At 38.9% G+C, this 26,977-nt stretch overlaps 1 protein-coding gene across 1 annotated transcript in view; it reads right to left on the bottom strand.

The window, feature by feature from the left end:
- ino80 (INO80 complex ATPase subunit) overlaps window positions 1-26,977 on the bottom strand; it is a 49,067-nt gene that overhangs the window by 14,092 nt on the left and 7,998 nt on the right. The window contains exons 13-27 of the mRNA XM_065255836.2: window positions 26,804-26,884; window positions 26,030-26,125; window positions 24,219-24,278; window positions 23,370-23,512; window positions 22,619-22,703; window positions 21,671-21,788; window positions 21,477-21,562; window positions 21,223-21,390; window positions 20,998-21,131; window positions 20,860-20,927; window positions 20,639-20,732; window positions 19,637-19,832; window positions 13,794-13,934; window positions 10,330-10,555; window positions 2,326-2,453 (exon numbers count right to left, since the gene is read on the bottom strand). Coding sequence (XP_065111908.2) covers window positions 2,326-2,453; window positions 10,330-10,555; window positions 13,794-13,934; window positions 19,637-19,832; window positions 20,639-20,732; window positions 20,860-20,927; window positions 20,998-21,131; window positions 21,223-21,390; window positions 21,477-21,562; window positions 21,671-21,788; window positions 22,619-22,703; window positions 23,370-23,512; window positions 24,219-24,278; window positions 26,030-26,125; window positions 26,804-26,884 — 1,824 coding nt within the window. The remainder of the gene's footprint in view (window positions 1-2,325; window positions 2,454-10,329; window positions 10,556-13,793; window positions 13,935-19,636; window positions 19,833-20,638; window positions 20,733-20,859; window positions 20,928-20,997; window positions 21,132-21,222; window positions 21,391-21,476; window positions 21,563-21,670; window positions 21,789-22,618; window positions 22,704-23,369; window positions 23,513-24,218; window positions 24,279-26,029; window positions 26,126-26,803; window positions 26,885-26,977) is intronic.

Below are 26,977 nucleotides of genomic sequence, written 5' to 3'. Positions count from 1 at the left end.
ACACATTAACGAAACGCTGTACAAAGATTAAAAGTGCACACATTACATTAAGATAGGTATGTATTAATTCATCTAAGTTGAGATAAGAACATAGTAAAATATTGAAAAACTGTGGTGTTTTCCTTTAAACCTGAATACAACCCAAATGTGGCAGCCTAATGCATCACAGCTTGCATGCACTTAAAGGGTTTTGCATTGAAATCCACATACAGTTACATACCAATGAAATAGCTAAAGTGACATTTGTGACAATAAGGCATTTGAATTACTGACTAATAACCTTTTCAATTGCCATTAAAGTGAAATTACTTAACCGAAACATAAGAACATGATAAAAATGCTCATTTAAAAGAACATGCCAGATCCATTTCATATGAGGATACAAATTAAATGTGGAGATAAACTGTATTTTGTACACACCAAAATTAATGACCAATCAAAGCCAAAGGATGCTGTTGTGGTAAACTTTTCCTATAGACCAGCTATTCCACAAATAGAGGTAGTAAAGTCTGCTAATCCGCTGAATGGAGACACTCAGCTTTTGGAGAGACTGCCAAAAAGCTTTAGTTGGTATGAATTGGATTGATTTCCATTGACGTTAAGAATGTGTTTCTAGACCATGAGTGATGTACAGTGTGGCACGCAATAACAATTGTGCTGTGTTGAACTTTATGCTGCCTGTGTTGACAATGTTGTTGGAGGCTTCTACATTTATTTCCATGTTTGGCATGCTGCTAAACATGTGGCAAACAACTGTGAGTCTCTGGAAAAAGTGATTGTTTCTCCCAGTTATGTTCTCTCGGTATTTGTCCAGTTATAACAATATGGAGCTATTTAATGCCAAACATTCCAACTCCACAATGGCTGATCAAATTCTCCATCTCTCTTTTAGTGGGATTTAACACTTAAAATACAATGTAGAAGGAAACAAAAACATTAGCATGAGCTCACATAACTGAAATTGAATGAGTACAGATGGATTTATGCGGTTATGATGGAAAAGTTCAACATTGACAGAATAACATGTGACGTCAAGGTGACAATCCAGGTATTTCCGTGTCACGTTCATAGGCAGCAGGGCAATCAGTTACTGACTTTTGGAGGATGTTTACACCTGGTATTAAGATGCGTTTTGGTTGATCGGTTCACAAGCAGACAATGCTAAATACAAGTGTAAACAGAGGTATTAAAGGATTACTCCATTTTCTTAAAAAAAATCCAGATAATTTAGTCACCCCCATGTCATCCAAAATGTAAATGTCTTTCCTTGTTCAGTCGAGAAGACTGTTTTTTTTTTAATTAAGTTTTTTAATAAAAACATTTCAGGATTTTTCTCAATTTTTTAGACTTTATTGGACCTTAACAGTTTACAGCTTCAATGCAGTTTAAAATTGTAGTTTCAATGCAGCTTCAAAGGACTCTAAACGGTCCAAAACGAAGCATAAGGGTCTTATCTAACAAACAATTATCATTTTCGGCAAGAAAAAAAAAACATACTTTTAAAGCACAACTTCTCGTCTTGCACTAGCCGTGTGACGCACCAGCACGACCTCACGTAATGCATCATCACATCAAAAGGTCATGCATTATGTTTGCTAAACTACTGTCACGGTGTTTACAAGTGCGAAGAAAGAGGACCGTTCTGACATTGTTGTATGTCGAATGATACTAATTAATGTCTTTGTGTCAGTTTATTGTTTAAAATGGTCCGCAAATGTGCGTTTCACGTATGTAACATGTTACCTTTCGACGGCTAACACAATTACGTGAGGTCGCGCAGCTGGTGCAAGATGAGAAGTCGTGGATTAAAAGTGCATATGTTTTATTTTCTAGGCAAAAATAACAATCGTTTTGGTACATTTAGAACCCTTTGAAGCTGCGTTGAAACTGCAATTTTAAACTGCACTTAAACTGTAAACTCTTGGGGTCCAATAAAGTCTATTAAATTTAGCAAAATCCTGGAATGTTTTTCTAAAAAAAAAAAAACTTAATTTCTTTTCGACTGAACAAAGAAAGACATTAACATTTTGGATTACATTGGGTGAGTAAATTATCGAGATTTTTTTAAGAAAGTGGAGTGATCCTTTAAGCTCATCCACATTCGAACACATTCAGCGGTAGTCGAAAAACGCATTTGCCCAGAAAGCAGAAGGACTCACCGACAAACCATCCCCTTAGTAATCCGGACAGAAGCGGTCGGAGGTAGTCAAAAGAGACGGATTAAAATAGGTGTAAACGTGAATGTGGCTCTCTTGTCCACTTGTGATCCAGTCGACCAAAATATCGGGTATAAACAGCCCCTTAAAAGATCCTGAAAGTACTCACCTCTAAAAGGTCTATCATGCGGGTCATTTGGGAGTAGATGAGAACTCGATGGCCATGAGACTTAAGTCGAGTCAGGAGCAGGTCCAGAGTATGAAGCTTCCCGCTGTCTGTTATGAGAGACTCTTTATCTGAAGAAGAAAGAAGAGAAAAACCATTTAAAAAACTGAGAAATCATAAAAAAAATCACTAGATCATGCTGTATTCCCACATTGTAGGATTAATACAACTTACTTAAACATTAAAGCGCTCTCATTATCATTTAATCATTAAATCTACACCATTCATTATGTAAGACCTCAACACATTTGATTGACATGCACAGACATGAGAATCTAAAGGCAATAGGGTGTCAATGCTCAGCCAAGCAATGATACAAAAGAGGAAGCACGAGCTTACCACTGTTGACTGGTGCGACCTCTGACCTCAAGGTCATCTCGTGGGGGGAGGTTAAATGACCCGGGCCGTCACGGGCACTCAGAAAGCGATTATACACACAAAGTGAGCTCGCTGCCAGAGCAATCTAGAAATCCCCCGAGAGAGTTTGAGGCCTGCTGGCCCAGTCATACGCCACACAAAGTGTGTCAAACCTATGGGTAGCATGATGGTGATGTTGTGACCACATCATGTCAATGCTAATGTGAACCATAGCTGAACCCTGACTCAACACACTATGGCCCTGAAAAGGCCACATGGATAACCTTTTCAACGTGTGAAAGGAGAATGTCTCAAATTAAACCGTACAGCCTAGAATCCCATACTCACCGTGTTGATGATTGACAAGATAATGACCACATGGATTTCATTTCCTCCAATGAGGTTTTGTTGTAAGGTACCATCACATATAATCACATGAATCGCAAGATTTGGTGTTTTGGAACTAATCATGAAGAAATTCCACATCCCTTAGTTTAACTTAGAGCAAACGTTATTTTGAAACAGAGCAGACATGTCACCATTAATACGTTCAAGTACATGTAAAAAACAGACTATATTCCAGGCATAAGTTAAATACTGTGATAACAATCAAGTGAAGCTTTTAAATCCTTTAGATGTTCACATAATGCATCTACATTTTAAGTTGTTTATCGTACCTTGCAGCTAAGCTAGGACAATCAAACTAACTACTAGCTTCAACTGGTTATAGTCCCAATACTTATCCTGAATAGTGACTATAAACTACATAGACTACTGTATAATACTTTCAGACCACTAATGGTTACTTTGAAGGCTCCAAAGACATTCCCTGCCCAACTTTAGCATGTACATGCTAAAAAACCGTATCCCACTGTGCTAATTGCAATGGTTTCTTTTGCCAAATGCTGAGGTTTTTGGTTCTAGTCTAAGTGATTTTGTGAGCATCCCATCCGCTGTTCCCTGTAGAGTTCTAATCTAATGGCCTTGGCGTCGAAGGGAAGAAAGCAATGCACAGAGCTGCCAGATTCTTCTTTTAAAGCCCCTGAAAGATTGGGGGGATGGAGATGTGGTCGAGGGGGATGGTGCGGGCCCACCGGGTCTGAGCTCTGAGACGTACCCACAACTCAAGGGCACCGGCACCACGGAGTCTCTCTGGTGTTTCCATTCCAGTCTTATCACCCCCCACGTCCAATTTCACGAGGAGCTCTGCGATTACTCTCACATTTAGCATGCTACTTAATCTAAGACCCTCAGCCTGGTCTTAGACATGCTTATCAAATTCTACACTCTAAAAAATAATGGGGTTGTTTTTAACCCAGGGCTGGGTAACTATAGGACACAAATAATGGGTTGTTTTAACATGATTTACTAACAGTTGGGTCTCGATACCACATTTTCTAAAGTACTCGTACTCGTTAAAAGTCCCCCGATACCAGGGATCGATACCATGGTCTGAGAAATGTCTATGTTTGAGTGGCGTGTAAGGGGTTAATGCCTCTTGTGTTGTCCAAAGAGGCAGAGTTTACAACAAACTGGAAAACTAGTCCCTTGTTTTTTTGTTAAATTATATGACTAAAGCTGTTACCTGTAAATTTAAAACATGTTTTTTATTAAGTACTCGGTATCGGTATCAGCAAGTACTGAAATGCAAGTACTCGTACTCGTATTCCAAAAAAGTGGTATCGGTGCATCCCTAGTTCTGTCCTATAATTACCCAGCCCTGGGTTAAAAACAACCCAATATTTTTTTAAGTGTAGTAATCTGGAAAATTAATGAAAGCAACTTCATTTCAACTTTCTGAACTTAATGTCCGATTTTGCAACAATGTATTGGGGGTTTGAATCAAAATATATTTTGTTTTCATTTCTCACAGAAAAAGAAAAGTGCTGGGCCATCAGATGTTACAATGGTTCCAGCTATCAATTCAATACACCTGCTTGCCGTGACCCCTCAAGTGGGCTACTTCAAGCTCCAATCCCTACTGTCCAGAACTCAAGTTTGACCCTAGGGTAACCCAATAAAAAATCTGCCCGGTCGAGCTTATTAACCCAATGCCTGCCTCCTAATTGCTCTTCTGCTGGTTACTGATTTCATTAATGTGATCTCAGCTTTAGGGAAGGTTCTTCTGGCAAAGGGACATTGAACTTCAGCACTGGCCAATGCTTCCATGTCGTCAATGCCAAGTAATTTGTTTATAGACACCTGGCATAATCACTAGCCAACACCTAAACATAGGCGTAGGGCCAAGGAGCGAGTTCTGTGCTCAACACAAACAATGATTGTTTTGCCACTGTTAAGCCTTGTTTATACTCGACGCGTCCGCATGAGCACGTTGATGCGCGCGACAAAAATGACGTCAGTGGGGACTGGGTGGTCGTGTGCACGAGACCTCATTTCGCGTTGAGGTGTGCATGGATTTTTTAATCCGCACACACAGATCCGCTTCTGAAAATGACCGTCATCAGGCGATTCTGTCCGAGCATGCAAGCCTGTGACGCATCTCTTTGATCAATCCATGCGAAATAATGCATATACTATTTATCTGACACTCTTAAAGTATGAAAACACATACTCACACATATGATTCAGAATTATTGGCTTATATGTGTATTAAATGTATCACTGGATGAGTAATAAAATACAAACCTTGAGATTTCTGTATTGTTTGTTTAGTAAAAACATTAATCAAATGATAACGTTTAATAAAGACATATTTAAGAGTTATTCATGTTCTCATATTTATATATCAAGCTCTGATGTTACAATTATCAGTGTTTTTCCAGCAAACAACTTCTGTCCTCTTCTTTGTGTTGGTTTTGGACTCGATTGCTCAGATTCGCCCCCTGTGTTTTTCGAAGAATAGTGCAACAGCGAGCCCATTAACTATAAACGTCTGGCAATTTGTTGACATGCGCGGGCAATCAACAGAGGCTGTGGTTACGCTTCATAAGACTTCGCTGAAGTGAAAGTGTGAGAAATCTGCACCTTAAAACGGAAAATGATGTAATCATGACATATTAAAGCACAAGCACTGTTACGTACTCATGATTTAGGTCTAAGAATAAATACACCTCACTGACCAATATGTGATGAGACTACTTGAATATTCCACTTACAGGTAAGAAGAAATTAGAGGAAATGTGAACCACTCACCACCAATTGTATGTTTACCGGGCCTGACAGCAGTCAAGCGACCACATGTCTTTGCCGGGTGGGAGGGGAAGCCAGAAAATGATGGAGGCTATCATTAAGCTGTCATTTATAGACTACATGTAGCAGACCCCTGCCTGGGCTCTAAGCACAAACCCATATGAGCATAAAGAGTGAAATATGTGACCACATGTTTCCCTCACACAAAAGGTGGAGGCTATGGATGCTAAAACCTAGCAAAATGCTCCCTCTGTAGGCCAAAATAATAACTGCATGGGGAAGCAACTCATGTCAAGGTTGACACCGTGTTGAAAGGTGACAACGCGTCAGTCTCGTCTAAATTTATCATGGCAAACTTTCATCTCCTTACTAGTGATGGTCATGTGAAGAAAGTCATTTAAAAGAAGATCCGAATTGGTGCCTGGTTGAAGGACCATCTCTTGAACACCTTGGTAAAGTCTGGGTGTTTTTCACAATAGAGCAGATTACAAACAATTATGCAGTCACTGTTGTTTGGGCCCAAAATCAAAAAGGCCAGGAATACTTCCGGCCATTTTGCTGGAGTGCAGAGATTCTTTGAAAGAACAGGAAGGGAAAACAGAGTTTCCCACAGGCTGTCTGTGAGCTGAGCTCTGTAGCCTTCTCACTCTCAAAACAACAGCTCAATGCAGCAGTGCCATTACAACAATGTGCAGAAGTATTCTGTGAAAGCTTAATTAGTCACGAAAGCTACACCAGCAACATGTATGTATACAAACCTGTTGGGTGGACTCACCAACGTTGACAGCAAAGGGAAAAAATGCTGTAAGATGAGTTTTGCCAAAGTGCATGTGATTAAGTGATGATGGAAAACTGTAAACAATGCTACTACATAGTCCAAAACAACCTAAGCATCTTTAATCAACATAACTGGTAAACTTCTTTTTTCGGGATCTTATTTCTTCCTTTTGTTTTTATAAATACTTAATATTTATTTGTTGTATGACAACAGCTATGTTTCCATTCGGAGTGCCCAAATTGGAACACTGCATAAAACATCTGAGAATAAAGCTGCATTTCCATTCAGTTAATCAAAGAGAACGAAAACCTAATTTCTTGTGATGGTAGAAGCCTTTTAAGTGTATAATAAAGTACTTGAGCATCAGATCGCACACACAAAACTCAGTAAAAGTATCCTGTCCTCTTGCTTTTAGAGGCGGATGACTGCTCTATCGACGCAGTCTTGTAAGACAGATGGTTCTGGAAGATCCTTATACCTAACCACGTTGATGACAGGCTTTGCTACAACGTTTTAGAATGACGAAAACAACATTCAGATGCTGTGCACTGAGATCGATCTGCTGGTTAGTCCAGTTATGCCATTTAATCCCAGTAAACCACAGTTACGACAGAAAAAGCCACATGACTATTTTGATTCGCGTCGAGGATTTTATTCTGTAAATGTTTTTCCATCGGGTCTCAAATGTAAATTGGAAAAAAGCCTGACTTTTGCCAAGTAAATTTTGCATATCCAGTAAAGCTACTTCACAAAATCTACCCTGTCAACTGCTATTGATGAAGTTTGCTCATTTTGTGGTTTTGTGAACAAAACTGTTGCCTATTTATTTTATGATTGTAATTTATCTAATCAATTTTGGGTTGAAGTGTTTTTTAGCTCTGTAAATATGACCCAAAGTTTCAACAAATACGTTCTTTTCTATTATGAATGTCCCAAAATGTTTTTCCTTCCTAGATAAGTCTTTATATAAAAAAGAAATGCCTTTAAAACCGCTGTATTTTTCACGGTATTTTCTTGCTGAAATTAGATTCATTGTTTCATCTCTAAGACTTACAAAGAACAAAAAATGAAATACTTGTTTTTGAAATACTATGATGATTTTTTTTAAAGATGTGACTTAAACTATGCACTTTTCTTAATCATTTATTGAACTTACAATTGTAAATTTTAGTTTATGCAAACCCCCCCCCCTTCCCAAAAAAAGTGTTATCATCCCAATTTATGTACATTTATTCTTATCACATAAAAAATTCAACCGACTGAACTAAGTGCATACGGTTTTTATGCAGATTTTCAGTATATACACATGGCATCTTCGTGTTTCCATCCAGATTTTGTGCATTAAAGGCGGGGTGCATGATTTTTGAAAAACATTTTAGAAAAGGGTGTCGGGCCGACTACCAAAACACACTTGTAGCCAATCAGCAGTAAGTCTACTAACCAACATCGTTGCCTGGGTTGCGTATGTGTGGGGCAGGTCTATCAAAACAAGTTCCAGATTCTATTGGGGTAGGGGCGTGTTTGTTTAGGTGATTTCAAATGTCAACATTGGCTTTCAGAGATCATGCACCCTGCCTTTAATGTGCATAAAAAATGAAAACATAGCTAGTGTGTATAGAATAGTTGGTGGTGTGGTACGGAAAAAACAAAAAGAGGTGGTACAAGTTTGTAACTACAACTTTAAAAGCAAAAAATTTACTGGATATTGATGTGCACATGAATTCACTAGGGGTGTAACAAATCACAAAACTCACGGTTCATATCACATTAAGCTTTTTGAGACATGGATCGGATAATTTTTCTCATGAGCAAAAAGGGGTGGGAAAAATCAAATAAGAACAAATAAAGACATTACAAACATTTATAAAAAGAACCAAGTTGCATATTTAGTACGGTCTAAAACTGACATTAGGTACAAAAATGATTAATAGCACTGTCTTAATTCACAATTATATTTAATTTATATAATAAAGAAGTGATTTTCTCTTTGTCTTGAGTTGTTTGATTAACATTAATGACACGGACTTAAGTAGGTTAATTGAGGTTACTGTATCTTTAAGATAAGCATGGACATGGTTTCTGCCTCTATAATCTATAAATACACTTAAGATATAAACAAATGTTTTATTAGAAAAAGAATACTGTGGTATTTCTTTTGTGTCCTGTCAAGAACATAAAGATTCTATGTTCGCTTGCTTTTGAAACACGTCTCTCCGTGTGTGCACTTTTGAGGGTACTTAAACACGCGCACATACAGAAGGAGAGCGAATTCCAAACGGCGCTTCGGGAAGAGGATGCGTCAAAAACAATCGCTTCACATAAAGTGAAAATTTAGTTGCTTTTCAGTGCTCTATTTGCCAAATGTATTTTAATGGACTACAGTATGAAACACAGTAGCGTAACTCTTCTAAAGTTTGCAAATTACGAGTTCTGATCGTTGAAGGGCATAGAGATAATAACGTCTGACTGGAGTTGGACCGGACACATTCAACCGCATATGCTTCTGTGCATACTTTGGGGTTAAATTGTTTAAAATAACTTGAGTGTTAACATTTGCAAGACTTTGAAACACGTGCAAATTATAAAATCGCATGCGATCCAAAACGTGGGTCGTGATCTGTACTGATCACAGATCAACTGCGATGCGTAACATTCTTACAAATCACCAGTATTCATAACTGCTATAGCTGTATAACACTCCACCGGCCTCTATATGAAGGTGTGTGACTATAATTCCCTTAGCCTGTTGTGAGACCGCCAGCATACTTCAATGACTCTTACCCGGTCCTATGTCACTTCCTTCCCTGAGTACAATATGAATCTGAGAAAATGGGAAAAGTGCGCGGTGAAACACCTTAAGCCTGTGAATGAACATTCAGAGCGATACACACACACACAAAAACAAACACAGCAGCGTACACATGCATTCAATAAGCTTACCTAACGCAGCGCACAAACAATGTCCAATAGTCCAACTTCCTTTCTTTGTCCCCCCTCCCAACTTCACAAGAACTCCCAGACTCTAACTCCTACCAGTCTGCTCCCAGCAAATATACAGGCAGGAACACACACACGCAAACATGCCCATAAAGACGCAAACACAGACGCAAGGCTCATCCAGTTCTTCTTATCTGCACAGTAGTCTGAAGTATCCCCTGACTCTATTTGTGTTTCCGCTGTTTACTAACTGTGTGTTTTCCGCACCACACCAATGTACTGTACCGGTGCCAAATTATGACGCTGACCTACAGGTGCACCAGCCCCAAGAAACGACTACAGGGAATCTACCCTACCTTACTTGGGACTGCATCTGAAGCAGTTTCTGTAAATTTTCTTGCACTCTGGCCTCCACAGGGCCCGAAAGTCTCACTGTAAGGAGCTGGAACAGTGTGCTATGTCTGCAGGGTGGTTTGTATTGGATCTAAAAGAGGGAGTTGTCTCTGTGGAGGCATTATAAATTTCAAAAAGACTTCCTTTCGAGACACTCGAAAGCATTACGAACAAACCAATGAACGGTGAGAAAGTCCTTTGACTTAAATAAAAACGTCTTTGCCGGGACAATAGCCGGACGCACATTTCTTGGAGAAATTAAGTACCACTAAAGCGATTACATTTCACAAACGAGCAAACATAACAAACTCACGCCCATGGATTTCACCTACCTGGAATCCTTATGAAGGACCAGCCGTGTCTCTGTTGCAGTGCCACGACGCCCCCTGGGCTCTGTGGGTGGAAGGTCTGAGAGCGTTGCGCCCAAGCACAAGCCAGCTCGGGAGAGCCGTACAGGAAACACTGCTTGGCAATGAGATTTCCACCGTCACGTATTAATCTCCATTCATACTCAGCACTCCGGTCCACGCAGTATCGTTCCATGGGAACTGAAGTTACCTAGGGAATGAACAAAAAACAGTCAATACCCCAAGTCTGTTTACATCACCAAAACTTTGTATAACCAAATTGTCCTTTTCTCTATATTTATTATTTTAGTTAGTTGAAACAAATGTTGTTTGCTTTTTTGGATGGTGGGATACAAAATCGCTTCCAAACCTCAATAGTTGATACCAATATCAGTGACATCTATTAATTCGTTACCACAACAAAACTTAAAATAATTCAAAAATTGAATTTCCCAGTTAAGTGTTTTTCTTATTAATATTATTGTAGGCCCTATAAGTTTTTTTAACAATGTAAAACACAGTGGCATGTCTATTAGTCTGCATTAAAATTGAAAGTATAATGCACAGATCCAATACTTAAACAATCTGCCTGGCATTGTAATGTTTCTTTTTTCAGTATGGCCGCAAATGGCACTTTTGACATCTCCATTTGAAACACTAAACAAATCAGACCTCGAGGTGAAGCGAAAAATCATTTCCAGTTGCTGCACACACACACACATGCACGCACAACCCCGTATTTCTGACATTTTGTCCGAACCCCGTCGCTTCGGCAGGAAAACGTGGCAGAGGTCACTGGTGCTAGCAGCGCTAACAGGCCTTTGAGTAACAGATGACCATTTCCTGTAGTGATTCACACCGCACACAATCCATTCCCTTCCATTCTCCATTTCTTTCCCCTCCAAGATCTCTCCCTCTCTCGCTAACTTTATCCCTCTTTCAGCTTTATGGAGAATTTTATGGCGTGCTGACAAGCGGATGATATTATCTTCCTTTCATTCTTATCTCTGATGAAAAACAGCTCGGCTTGGCCGTGCTTCCAGTTTTGTAGCGAACAGCTGACCAATGGGAGCACGGACACGCAGATGTGGCCTTAAAAAGCCAGCAAGGTCAAGAGTCCCTCATGAATAAAAAGAAAAAAGGCTACTAATCTATCTTATCACTTTCCCACAGTGCCCATATGCCCCGGTGCCTAGGGGATAGTGCCAACGCGGTGCCAATTCTCACAGCAAAGCCATGAGGCCAGACACAATCCTGACTCTCAGGGCTGGAATAACACTGAGATAGCCCAAGTCCCATACTACCATTAGCCAAGTTAACTGCAGATGTTTGAGGGGAAAAAGAAAACAGTTTATCACACATGACTAAACCATTAACATTGTAGATATGTTTTGATATGACCGCGTAAAACTGATAAATGTCTCAACAAGCTTAGTGCTATTTATCCAAGTAAGACATGTTCTTGGATTGATGTCCTTTGCTAAATCTATCAGATCGTGTAGCCAGGTGGGTAAAGCATTGCATTAGCAGTGCGAACGTTGTGGGTTCGATTCCCAGAAAATACACACGGAAAAATAATATATAGCTTAAAAGCAAATGCAAGTCACTTTGGATAAAAGTATCGGTTTTATGCATAAATGTAAAATGAAAGATATGGGGTTATGGTTGAAGGATTAGTCCATTTTCTTAAAAAAATCCAGATAATTGACTCACCACCATGTCATCCAAAATGTTGATGTCTTTCTTTGTTCAGTCAATAGGAATTATGTTTTTTCAAGGAAAACATTCAAGGATTTTTCTCATTTTAATGGACTTTAATGGACCCCAACACATAACAGTTTTAATGCAGTTTAAAATTGCAGTTTTAACAGAGTTTCAAAGGACTCTAAATGATCTCAAACAAGGCATAAGGGTATTAACTAGCGAAATGATTGTCATTTTTGACAAGAAAAATAAAAAATATGTACTTTTAAACCACAACTTCTCGTCTTCCTGTGTGATGAGCCAGCACGACCTCACGTAATTGCGGAATGCCGTGGAAAGGTCACATGTTGAATATAAGAAACACACATTTGCGGACCATTTAAAACAATAAACTGACACAAAGGCATTAATGAGTATCATTCCACATACAACAACATCGGAGCGGTCCTCTTTCTCCACACTTGTAAACACTGGGGCGTAGTTTTGCATACGTCATCCGTTACCTCTTGATGTCATGACGTATTGCATGAGGTTGCCTTTGCGCTTCACAGGACTGGAGGAAGACGAGAAGCTGTGGTTTAAAAGTGTATATGTTTTATTTCTAGATAAAACCCTTATGCCTCGTTTGGGATCGTTAAGAGTCCTTTGAAACTGCAATTTTAAACTGCATTAAAACTGTTAAGTGTTGGGGTCTATTAAAGTCCTTTAAATGAGAAAAATCCTGGAATGTTTTCCTCAAAAAACATAATTTCTTCTCGACTGAACAAAGAAAGACATCAACAATTTGGATGACATGGTGGTGAGTAAATTATCTGGATTTTGTTTTAAGAAAATTAAGGTTAGTGGTAGGTTAGGTTATGGTTAAAGACAATAACAAAATTTTGTACTGACTTTGATTGAATAAGAAGAATGTTGTTCAAGGACCTTGTAATAGCATAGGACATTGTAAGTCTCTAGCATTTCCCTTCAACACCAAATACACAATGTTTTTGGAAAATCCCATAGTTTAAAAGCAGTGATTTTCCCAAATGAAATTTGTACCTAGATTACAATCCTTTACTGGGACTGAACAAACATTCCTTCTAACTAATCAGATATTATGGCTAGTATTAAGATTATAAAAGCATCCGTATTAACCTATTATTTCCCTCTGATTTAAGTCTGGCTAAAGTTAGGGAGAGATTGTTTGATTAAATGTTCTAGGACCAGCAACGGAAATGGTAAGTCTTGACTACGATGTACAAAACACGTAAATTCAAAATGTCTTGAGAATATCCCAAAACCGGTGTGGTTTTGCTGGGTTACACATTCACAGCCAGAGAAGCAGGCCTTAACCAAGACCTCTGATTTCTCACTGGTGGCCTTGTGTTGTTTGGTTACTCTCCACCGAGGTCATGATCAGCTGAGCAGAAGATCTGTCAGGGGTCAACAAGGAAAAATAAACTAGGCTCATAGTGAGGGCCCACACAGAGAAGAGGGCTTTTATTTCTGATGGTAAGTTTGTTTCTCATCCAGCAGGAGACCCGTGTCAGCAGCTGACCACCCTCAGTAAAAATCCACACTGATGGATGTCCGTCTCTTGCCAACTAAACGCATTTACTGGATTTGAGAAACACAATTACTGGATATAGAAATGAGCGTTGCAATGGAATCGCTTCAAACCGCTAAACCGACTGAAGTTTCTGCCAGTTAATATCTCTCACTGGGATGCTTTTTGGGTTTGGGTGTGCGTGTGTGGGTGTTACCCTGGGTGTGACGGTGAATAAAAACTTGGGTGGCTGAGTGGGTTGGCAAGGCCTGAATGTGTGAGCGGATGAGCGTCTGCTGTAGATCTTCACGTCGGTGTGACAGAGCAGCAACGGCCGTGTGGAGGTGAACAACAAATCCTGCAAGACAGAAAGCAGAATAAAAACATTTTAATCTACCGACACGCAAACATGAGTCCATTACTCCCATCTTATCAGCCTTACACTGTCTTCCCGTCAAGTTGATTTAAAAATTTTACTTTATATTTATAAAGCACAAAATAATCTGGCCCCTGAACCAGTTTACTTTCCCATCAAGAAACTTAAAGGATTAGTAAATTTTCTTAAAAAAAGTCCAGATTATTTACTTTATTACAATATTTACAAAATATTGATGTCTTCCTTTGTTCAGTCGAGAAGAAATTATGTTTTTTGGGGAAAACATTCCAGGATTTTTCTCATTTTAATGTACTTTAATAGAACCCAACACTTAACACTTAATTCAACACTTGACAGTTTTTTTTCAACGGAGTTTCAAAGGACTCTAAACGATCCCAAAGAGGCCTAGGGTCTTATCTAGCAAAACGATTGTCATTTTTGACAAGAAAAATAAAAAATATGCACTTTTAAACCACAACTTCTCGCCTATCTCCGGTCCTGAAAAAAGCGCCAGCTCGACCTCACGTAAATGCATAGTGACGTAGAAAGGTCACGTGTTACATATATGAAACGCACATTTGCTGACCATTTTAAACAATAAACTGACACAAAGAGATTAATTAGTATCATTTCACATACAACAACGTCGGAATGATCCTCTTTCTCTACACTTGTAAACACTGGGGCGTAGTTTCTCGTTCGTCCTCTGTGACCTCTTGACGTGATGACGTATTGCGTAAGGTCGCGCTGGCGCTTTTCAGGAGCGGAGATAGACGAGAAGTTGTGGTTTGAAAGTGCATATTTTTTATTTTTCTTGTCAAAAATGACAATCGTTTCGCTAGAAAAGACCCTTATGCCTCGTTTGGGATCGTTTAGATCGTTGAAAAAAAACTGTTAAGTGTTGGGTACTATTAACGTCCATTAAAATTAGAAAAATCCTGGAATGTTTTCCTCAAAAAACATAATTTCTTCTTGACTAAACAAAGAAAGACATCAACATTTTGGATGACATGGTGGTGAGTAGATTATCTGAATTTTTTATTTTAAGAAAATTGACTAATTCTTTAAGATCGTGTGACCAATGTCTACTTGTTCTACCGCGATCTCGACTTAAAAAACGAGGAGATCGGGCCTTTGCAGTTGTGAAACCCAAATTATGGAATAGCCTACCTTTATATATTAGGACAGCCTCTTCTATCACCACATTCAAGTCATACTTGAAAACATATTTATTTTCTTTAGCTTTTAACACTTCCTGATTTTTTTTACTTTTAATGAACTGTTGTCTTTCTAGCAAGTTGTTATTATGTTTTTTATATGAGTTTTTATGATATGTTTTTATTGAGATTAATTGCTTTATTTAATGTACAGCACTTTGGTCAGCCTTGGCTGTTTTTAAATGTGTTCTATAAATAAAGATCGATTGATTGACACCGCTTTTTTTGTGCAAATTATACAATCAAATTTGCCTTAAGACAAGAACGACTATTGGTTTTAAGCAACTTTTATGAAAGAGTTTGATCCATTTCAAATGTTGACTAGTGTATATAAACAGGTATGGCTGAATGATGTGTGGTTGTTTTCGAACAAGTCAAATAAGAGAACATGGAGCAGCAGCTCCTCCTAAAGATCATTTTTCGCATTACAACTTACTGCTAATCTACCATGTACCCAATTCCCATCTCAACAACTCTATTTGTCACAAGCCTCATATTTAGCAGAAGTGATACCCTAAAGGAGACCACAGTGCTTCCAGACCTCCAGATGGGGTCACAGTTAGAGCTACACCTCTAATGACCCACATGAATCATAAAGACCAGACTATATATCTGCCTGTTTCCTGCCTGCATCGACACAAACGGACAAGCATAAACAGACCCGTCGACTTCATTTAGAGGAGACTGGGCTAATGATGAATGAGGTGTGAAAAAAATATAGAAAGACAGAAAGAAAGACAGAAAAAAGAAAGAAAGAAAGAAAGAAAGAAACTCAGCAGGACTGGTTGTGTTTGGAGACCCACTGTCTCGGCTCCCCTCCCAACCGTTTTATAAACCACACGCTTGGGGCAACACGACTGGAAACTCTCCCCAAAACGGCAATGACAATGCAAACACTAGAAAGCATCAAGACCATTATGATTCTCACAGCATTGGGTGCCTGAAGCAAATAAATGAAAGGTTCATTTCCAACTAAAAATATTCACAGGACAATTCTGTGGTGCGGATACTTCAGTTCACACCCCTCTTTAGACCCCAATAACAAACCGCAAGTTTAAATTTAAAAACTGGAAACCAGTTCTGCTAAATATTCCCTTGTAAGCAATAACCTTCCCAATACAAGCACAAATCTTTGATTTACATCACGAGAGCCTAAAACCTCTGAATATATCATCTATAGTCTGTCGACATAAAGTTGACAAATCACGGCATGTTGCATGCTCTCAATATTTGGAGACAACTGAACTACTTTAACCTGCTAAATTTCCAAACACATGAAATATAAGAAAGGGACAGGTGCTTTCACTTTGGCCTGAAGCACAGTCGGCAGTTATGCGTAAAGGTTTTCGGGTTCTTAGCATCATGACACTGTTGGCTGAATACGGGCCACCTGAGGCTCTCCGAGCACTCGATACGAGACGATCCGCATTTCCACACGGGGAGATGGTTGTTGTGGTGTCGTGTTCCCTATCCATGCCCCAGTGAAGCTTGGAGACGCTGTGTGGTACAAAAGCCAGAGTGGGAAGTGGATAATATTACACCTCAGTCAGCACCTTCGGAAAACAGTTTCCCCTGCCTGTAGCTCCGACGCACGCCAACACACCAAACCACTTCACAACAGATTAACCCCTGCCATCGTTTGGCCTCGTGTGCTACAGAAAGACTCAAATCCCCCAGGTGACGACACTGGGACATTCGGCTTCACTTACTTTATACTATTTCGTCTCCCCAATTATAAGCTCAGACCACTGATATTCCCATCAGCGGCCAATATAGGGCAACGTTCGAGCGCTCCATGGGTGAGTGGAAATAGGCTTCCAAAGAAAAAGGTACTAAGAGCGTATACACCGAAACACGAGCCCTTCAAGCTAATGAAAGATGAGGGCCATTTAATCTGGTACTGTGGGGTAACCCAAGGCAGGAGTAGACTTGTTCCCTCATACATTACGTTCATCACACATCACAGCAACCCTCACAACACAAACACCACCACTTATAGCCTTTTTGGTTAGTTTTTTCATGAAAACCCTTAGAAAAGTTATCCTCAGATCATAAAATGTCCTACAAACCATCTCAATGTCTGATGCATTATTGTGGCATTATATATTTTATATTTATGCACCACTAAGCAGTGCATAAATAAAATTTCCGATAGCTCAGTTGGTAGAGCAATGCACTAGCAACGTTGTGGATTCAATTCCAAGGGAATGTATACCTTGAAATGCACTCTAAATTGTTTTAAATAAAAAAGTCTGCCATAAATGTGAATATAAACACAAATAAATGTCTAAAGAGGTGGATTTCGTCCAGACTAAGCACCAATAGTTAAAAGTTTACAGATGCTATTAGGGAGGCCACAATTCTCAATATAACATTGAACCGTTCGGTACAACCTCCACAGTCCAATACACGCATATGAATTGCTTTTGAATTGCTGTTTTTTATATGTGCTATACATCAGAGTTGTAAATCTGAGATGCTTACATACAGAATACAAAAGGCATGGTGAGGCATAGTGATATTAATACTCTTGTTTTAGCTATACTTAATATAGTATAGTATACTTGGAGTTAGGGCGATAAACAGGTTGGTATGATAAACTGGAAGAAATTAGTCAATCGGTAGAAATTTTGGACTATCGTCTCTATCGAGGTTACGCGCCAACGTCAGGTTGCTGTGTGTGTGTTCACAAAAACGAAACGTTGTACATGTATTTAACCACCGCAGTTTTATAAAAAGTTATAATAAGCCTGTGAAACATAAACAACAGTGCTAAATGCGCACGCTGTTTCTGTTTGAGAGGAGCGCACAAGCCATGCATCCGCTGCTCATTAAAGACACACTATGCAGTTATTTTACCTTAATATAACAGCTTCACAGTTATTTCGGTGGTAAACAAAGTCATAGTAGGGCGAATCATCCTCCTGTTGAAGCTCGGGGAGGATGGCGCTAGAAATACCAGCAATGCAAGCTTGAGAGGAGCGACCCTGACAAATCTCGCGAGAATCACGACTTGCTTTACGGCAACAACGTCACACATCTTAGGCTTGTTTGACTTCGTGCAGCGCCGCTAGAACTGACAGACAGATGACGTCAAAGTGCCATCTAGGATCATTCTCGCGGTACTTTGACGTAATCCGCCTGCCGGTTCTTGCAGCGCCGCATGAAGTCGAACAAGCTTGTAAACAAAAACTGCACGCGCAACTATGAGACGTGATGCTCGACGACGGAAAAGTTAAAAAGCGCGTTCGGAAGAGAGTAGGAAAAGTGAATCTGACCGAATTAGGAACCGGACAAGAGTCCCACTCAACAGGGATGCTGATCTGGCGATCATTTTGATGGACTAGTAAGTAAATCTCTTATTTGTAAACTTGTTTGCGGTCTATGTTGTTGCGCTTGCTTGTAGTATGTCATGCGATTATCATGACAACAGTTGTCAATATCTCACATAATTACCAGGACATAAATAAGCCTAGAGGTTGTAAATAGTATAAACATGCACAATTTGCAAACTATAATGATAAATAGCAATAATCATGTATAGTGACATTATAACGGCCAATGTTATGAAATAATGCAACGTACACAATTAACTTTTTTCATGGCATTTTGTAATGTTTACATTACAATGAAAAACACAAATTAAATTATACAGTAGACTGTTTACTTGTGATTTAGCTGCAATCATGTAAAAACGTTATAAGCCAGCAAACGCGGTAGGCTACTTTATTATTATATGCCTACTCTACACTTGGAATAAACTTCTTATTATCCTATTAACATCATCAGTAGTTTAGTAGACTAGGCAGTAGTCTAATATTTGTATGAAATTGTGAAACATTACCTGGTCATTATTTTCGGAGGTGTACAGAGTGGGGGTGGAAAATTACGACAGTTGCAAGTATTCCCCAGCGACTCTAGGGGTCGCTGTTTGACAAAAACGGAAAATGCATAGAGTGCCTTTAAGCTCATGAGCGGTTTTGCTTTATTGCAACTTGCTTTATTGGCCTTAAATACACATATCCGTCAAAAAAGTATCCTCATAAACAACGATTTAGATCTTAATAGAACGTAAACAGTTGAAAACGCAAACGCACGTGTAACAGTATATTTGGTCCGGAGTGACTTTGGTCTTAAAGGGGAAGTTACCTAATTTTACTCCTGTCTGTAATTCCTGTCTGTCACTGCTCTTGACTAAATCACTTTTCTACCTTTAAAAAGATATAATGTATTATTATTTATATCCCTATTTCACTCAGTGAGCTTGAGTTTTGTTTGTTTGTCTTCTTTTTTATGCTTCTATAAGTTTTTTGTGAGAATTATGAAAAAAAGGAAACCTCTACTGTGATACTTGTCGTTATCACAATATAAAATGAATCCTATTGTGATACAAATTTTGGTCATATCGCCCAGCCCTACTTAGAGTCATGTGCATAGTCACATGACAGAAAGATAAAGCAAGTTCACCTGTACAACAACACTGCTATGGAGATTTGGGAACGATGTTGGCCGGTTTATCCACAGGATAAGATCTCTGCGTGAAAGACATGGTTTGCACAATCCAGCTCTCTCTTTGGCCTTGTTCTCCTCCTCCTCTTCATCCCACAAGCGACTGTGGTGAATCCTGTAGGCTGACTTAAATGACAGATATAGGGCTAACCACCTAAGCAAAGAGAAAAAAGTCATTGTAGCACCAAAACAGCATAATTTGTAAACACAAATACTTTTAATACAATCAACTAAGGCTGTGTAAATACCTTGGCTGACATGAATAAATGCTGTGCAAAGAGTATGCTAATATCTAAGGCTGTTAATCCTCTAAAACCTATCATTTTGATGTATTTAATAATTTTAGTTGTTAAAGAATGAAAACTTAATAGGGTTTTGTGTAATCATAAGATTTGGATGACACATTTCTGCATCAGTGCTCTTCTCACAAGAACATTTAATGCTGAACTCAATGCAATAATTCGGTAATATCTGGCTGTGAAACAGCTTCCATTCATATCTGGCTGTGAAACATATTTTACAGTCGCAATAAAGACACAAACTATTCCGCATATATTATGACCTTATGTTTCATACCGCTGCCATTCACATTTTAGTTAATGGGGGGGTTTATTTTACTAGTTGAACTTCGTGCATATAAAAATTTTAATAACTTGAACTTTGGGTTAAAGTTCCACCTGTGTTTGATTTACAAATAAATGACCCATAAAGAGATTTTTTTTCTCCATCATTTGCTGATCAATAGATGCACCTCTAGGGACTTGAGCTTGCAAATTTGATAACATCCAGTCAGCAGGTTCAGACCATTTTACAAATCACATAAAACAGAATGAAACAGTTTTATGTCAAACCAAATAAATTTGTTATTGGCACTAATATATTTAAACGTTAATCATGTGTGCCATTTTTTTTAAGACTGCACAATCAGTAAGAACACAGTGTCTGATGTGAGAAACCGACCTCACTACGGTCCCCTGAAGCATGATGTTGGACATCTCAGCAGGAGAAACGTCAATGAAACGCAAGAAGGAAAAGCTGCTGGCTTCTTTGTCGGCTGCACCAATCGAAATGTGACGCAGATGAAAACAGAAGAAAATAAATACTTAATATATATAACAAGAAATTCAGCCTTATTAAAGGATAATAATAATATAATAATAATAATAATAACAAAGACTGACTTTTTCTATCAAACAAGGACTGTTGAATGTGCTGAGCAGAGAACGGAGAAAGCACAGTCTGCTTCAGCCTGAGGAGGACATAGAAACATTAACCACATGTCACATCTGAAGAGATGAAAATGACTGAGATCAACTCACTTGGTCTTGCAGTGGTCAGATGTGCGGAGAAGGCCGTGTCGGAACATGAACTTGGACATGACGAAGGGCTTCAAGGACATGTGAAAAGGAGAGCGTATCTCCTGTCGCTCAAACAAGTCTGGATGGTTACAAACCTTCAAGCGTAAACCAAGAACAGTTCAGTTGAAAAACATTGCACAGTTAAAACGTCTAACACTTGGGTGTGCTCGCAGTGGGTCCATCTACCTTTCTGAACTGCATGACGAGGTTCATGAGACTGCTGGTGGTGGTGTGAGCCTGCTGGGCCGAACCCATGGAGGACTGCAGCAGGTCCTCGATAGAAATCTTGTTCTTGAGAGCTTGGTAGAGCAGCCTTTGCCTGCTGGTCAGCTGGCAGTAGGTCAGGATTTCAATCTGAGAAGCAAGTAAATGTCAGCATCGTATGGATACAAAAAAAACATGCTTTTCGTAAGGTGTGACGTGCGACTGCATGGCGGCACCTTGTCAGAGAGCTCGTTCTCCACGTCCTTTTTGATTCGCCGCAGCATGAAAGGCTTCAGGATCATGTGCAATCTGGAAAGCTGGTCTGAAAGGACAAACCACAATGCATGCTGGGATTTAGCACCAGTTAAGTACACTGGAGCCTCCAGGATTAGTAGAGATATTAAAGTAAAAGTTGAAAAAGTTGACTGACTTTCATCAATAGCTGATTTGTTCTCTGCGTGGCTCTCGATGTCCTTGGAAAACCACTCATTGAACTCCTCATGGGAGTCAAACAGAGTCGGCATGATGAAGTGAAGTAGAGCCCACAACTGAGAAGAACAACAAATGCGTCAGAATGCAATGGTGCCCACATTCACACCAAAGTTTCGGGTGTGCACAGAAAATATGTGTTTATATGTAACATAATTGCTACCATCTTACACAAGGAGCAAGCGGCTATTGAGATATTAACTCTTTCCCCGCCATTGACAAGTTATCTCTAAAACATTTGCATGAAAATGTAAATCCCTGATGAGTTTTTATGGTGATGTGTAATACCGCGATTATACACTAGATGGCAATTACCCAATTTATAAAAAAAACTGAAGCAAAAAATTATTTAATAATTTTACACTCTGTGTATGGTTTTGATAATCGATCTGAATCTGATCTCTAACAAAATTCCTTTTTTTAAATGCAAATATTATAGCTTTTTGCTAAAAAATATAGATAAGATGAAACAGTTTTCTCGTTTTGTTTGTTTCTTGTTTGTTTGAAAACAGAGGGTCTGTTCTTTCATCTGATATATTTGTATGTTTATATATTTATAGAAGAACATTTTCCTGAAAGGCATTTTGTAAAACTTGTGAAAATCACAAAAAATGCTGGCGGGCAACTTAAAAAAAAATAATAAAAGGCTGGTGGGAAATGAATTAAACTGAGCATTCAATACAAGGATATGATTTATATTAGTCCAATATTATTATAACGATTATGAATGTTGATCAGATATACACACACCATAAAAAAACATTAACTCGAGAGCACGCAAAGGTTTGTGGTTCACAGGTGCAAGTCTCTGAATATAAATTTCTGCAAAGTCACATGTGAGCCTCTGTACAAACAATGAACTTTGTGCTTCCCACAGGAACACACTCACCTCAGCCATCGTGTTCTGGATGGGCGTCCCTGTCAGCAGCAGGCGGTTTCTACACTGAAACTGAAGAAGAATCTTCCATCGGACACTGCCAAGAAGAACCAGACACAGCTGTTAAGACCTCCCAAGTAAGCGGTGTGCGGAGCTTAATGGAAGATATTACTCTCCGCGCGACACAGACACTTCATACTACCCTTTATCCCACATGAATACTCTCCAGAGCTCACACTCGGTTAAATCTTTCATTGATCACGGAGACTTCAGGGATTTGAAAGCTCATGAAAGCTGCTCTGACACCCAGTCAAGACTCAGATCGGGCAATAAATCATGTTTCACCACAACAGAAGCTGTTGGCACATGTGCTGTCATCTCTAGAGAGGCACAAACTTGCACTCACAGCTCGAGAGGTCCTTATTATTCTTCGGCCCAGACTGACTGTCACTACACTATGGGTTCACTGGGTTTTAGCAAATATGAGAAAATGGAAACTCTGAGATGCAGCAATGCTGTGGATCATCTGAAGCTAATATAAGTGGCCATTTAAAGATTATGGGGTGATTCGAGTCAGGAATATACTGTTATAGGCCATTCGGTACTCTTGTCTTCATCTTTGGCCATTAAATCAGATCAGAAAAATGGTAAAACACATATTTCTCAGCACATAGATACATGTAGAAAACTAGACAGTTTAGTTTATACATCTCCTTTATTCCATAATATTGAAACATCTAAGAAGTGAATCGGAGCAAAATACCTGGTGCTACTTTTCAATGCCTGGGCCTCGTCCAGAACCATATACTGCCATTTCACTCTCTGGAAATACTTCACATCCTGCACTACCAGCTGATAACTGGTGATCACCACATGAAATGGTGCGTTCTGTGTATAAAGGGTTTTCTACACAAAGGAACACAATATGTTGAGTCAAATTATAAGATTTAACCTTAAAATGTGCAATGTATGAATTTTAGGAGGATCTCTTGACAGAAATGCATTTATATATACTTAACTATATTATTAGTGGTGTATAAAGACCTTACATAACAATCTGTATTGTTTTTACTACATAAGAATGAGTCAATTTATGATGTTTAATATGAATCTATGATTTAATATCTACATACACTGCAGGTCCCCTTACATGAAAGCCATTTTGCATGGCCATGTTTCTACAGTAGCCCTAAACGGACAAACTGCTTTACAAAGTGCGTTTGTCACTATTGAGGGGTGAGAACCAGAGAGGCGTAAGTGACATTTCACCAACTTAACAGGACAGCCAGAACAAAAACATACCATGGTTTGATATGACTTTGTGTACTAATTTCAATCTTTTATAACTCCAAACTGGTTAAGAATTCACTCTTGTACTTTTGGCAGCTTTCATTTGATATATAAACATCTCCATTTCAGCCAAAAAGTCACTTACGCCCTTCTGGTTCACACCCCTCACTATGTTGTCTCAGACGACAAGCGTGTTTTTGCTGTGGCGGCTACCATAGCTTCTCTATGTGCTTCGAAAGCGATGGACTGAGATCACTACTAGGTGCTGCTAAAATCCACACAGTGCACCTTTCTAAGAGTAATATGCCAGCAAAATGTTTACCTGGCTCCAAAATTTTCGAATAACTTTACGATCATGAGGGTTCCCCCAGTAAGGTAGCACCTGTGAGGCAAAATTAAACAAACAAAAAAAATTTAAAATATGGAAATTGTATTAAACATTCATCTTCAGTTGAGTCACATATATAAAGAAATAATAGTTAAACTTGGAAAATTTTCACTATACCGTTTCAAAAGCAATAGACAGTACTTTACTAAAATTAAAGGCGGGATGCACGATCTCTGAAAGCCAATGTTGACATTTGAAATCACCTAACCCAATATAAGTCTTTTGATAGACCCGCCCCACACATACGCAACCCAGGCAACTATGTTGGTTAGTAGACACGCACCTTCCTGCTGATTGGCTACAAGTGTGTTTTGGTACTCGGCCCGACTCCCTTTTCCAAAGCAGTTTTCAAAAATCGTGCACCCTGCCTTTAATTAGAGATGCACCAATATATCGGCCAATAATCGGTATTGTCCGATAAAAGCAATTTTTCCCACTATCAGCCGATAGTTTAAAAACAGCCGACAGTCATAGCCGATATATCATGTCAATCAAAAGAGAACATGAAAATGCAATGAGTTTGAGTTCTGTGCATAGACGGTTTTATTAGACACCATGCGTTGTAACGGTTACATGAATTTAACTTCCAGTCTCTGTTTGATTAATGGTCTGGCTAGTGGCTAAAATGAACTAGCGTGAAAATAACAAATGCTTTGGTTAACAAGGCGAGGGGAGGCAGAGATCATGAATTACCGCTGTTTTAAAGGGAGGTTTGGCAGCCGATCTGTAGTCAAGATTGTATACATTATATAGTACACATTTTACACAGTAACGTAAGGTCAGTGTAGTTTTTGATACGCTTTAACTATGATATGAACTAAGGTAATCTATTTGTTTATTTTGCTTGTTATCAGAAAACATACTTTAAATGGACTGTTGTTATTGATTCTTTGAAGAATTTATCGGAAGTTACGTTTGTTCCACAAAAGCCGTTTGTTTATGTTGTTATTGCAAAAACCGTCAAAAAAAATATAAAGAAATATCACTAGTTTAATGTTTAATATTAATCTTCAGAATTTAGTGAATACAAGTTAATATATCTACCAAACTATTGATTGATATCAGTCTATTGTATCGGTGGAAAATCTTAATATCGGTGCATCTATAAAATTAATAAAAGCTGTAAATGTAGACTTCAGAATTTAAAGTTGGTTAACATTTGTTAAATGCACAGCAAAATAACATGAACAATGTAATCGCATTGTTCCTTAATAACAGTCAAAGATTAACAAATGCGGCAATTACACTGCATATTGCTATTTTGTTAGCTAAAATCAGTAAAACCTCACTATCAAGTGTTAGCAAAAAAATTAAATTTCTAAATAGTAAATAACATTTCATGCTCCTAGGCTCAAATGATATTGCTCAAATCCTATTATTCTGGCAGGGAAACATGTGTTTCATAAAACTCAGAGGAGGTCTGACTAAAAGGAAATGAATATGTAAGACTGCTGATATTGTTGGAGAGCACCAAAAGTGATACAACACTGCCCCCTAAAGATTCAAGAAACATAACTCAACCAGGCCAGAAGGACAACAATCTGTCATGCGTTCCCTTGCAGCAAAGGGCAAGAAAAAGGACAGTTTCCATTGTTCTGAAAATAGAGTCAGTTCACTGGGTTTATGAAAGTTGGGGACAGAGAGAGAGTGAGAGAGAGAGAGAAAGAGAGAGAGACACACATCGAAACAGCAGTGAAAAGGATTCCACGGCCGCAGGTGTTTCCCTACACAGCTGCATCACTCACCTTGAATTTTGGTACAAAGCGGGAGAACTCCTGATGCCAGTTGTTGAGTGTTGAGGCTGGGGAGATGATCAAGAATGGTCCCCAGATGTTTTCCCTCTGCCCAACAGAGCACAAAATAAACCAAACGTGCAGGTGCAGAAGGTGGAATGAGATGGTGGGAAAGAGAGAAAAGAGAGAGGGGTCAAAACAGGAAACAACTGAAGAACGGGCAACATGCTTACGTGGCTTCCTATGGGCCAGCAACTCAACGCTTTCATATAAAAAAAGCAAAAATCCCACAATTCCATGTTACGCTTCTTTTGGGGGGTATGGGGGTCGAGGAGGGCAGTGGGGACAGATGGAGAGTTCACCATAATGCCAAACAACAATGATTTGTGTATTTGGGGGCTTGTTTTGATGTAATGAATGTGATTGCACAGAAAGCTGGAAATGTGCAAGCATTTCTTTTAATGCTGATTGCCAAATAAATAAATCACTTCCAGATTTTATTTTAAAATGTATTTTAAAATATAATGTAAACCCTGTTACACAAATCTTACATTGCTGAAAATTGAAAAAAGACTTGCAATAGACTAGGTCGAAAATGATAAACAAAATCAGCAATGTCCTGTACAGCACACCACTGTTTACCATTAAAAGTGTCATTAAGAATTTAATGTAGGTTGTCAATGAGAGAAGGTTTTGTTGTAAAGACAACTTTTTAATGAATATCATTCATTTTTAATTAACATTATCAATATCATATTTGGGAAAAAGCTCTGATCAAAGTTGTACCTCTGCCAGGTGAGCTAAAAGGGCAATGCTCTGGACCGTCTTGCCCAACCCCATCTCATCTGCCAAAATACCATTAATACCCTGTGGGAAACAATCAAAAAGGACAAAATTACACCATTTAATGGATGTCAAAAGTATAGTGTGCAGATGTGAAAAGGTTGAGGAGAAAGATGT

The sequence above is a fragment of the Paramisgurnus dabryanus genome, chromosome 12, assembly GCF_030506205.2.
Source record: "Paramisgurnus dabryanus chromosome 12, PD_genome_1.1, whole genome shotgun sequence".
Lineage (NCBI taxonomy): Eukaryota > Metazoa > Chordata > Actinopteri > Cypriniformes > Cobitidae > Paramisgurnus > Paramisgurnus dabryanus.
This window is presented reverse-complemented; position numbering and strand designations above follow the sequence as displayed.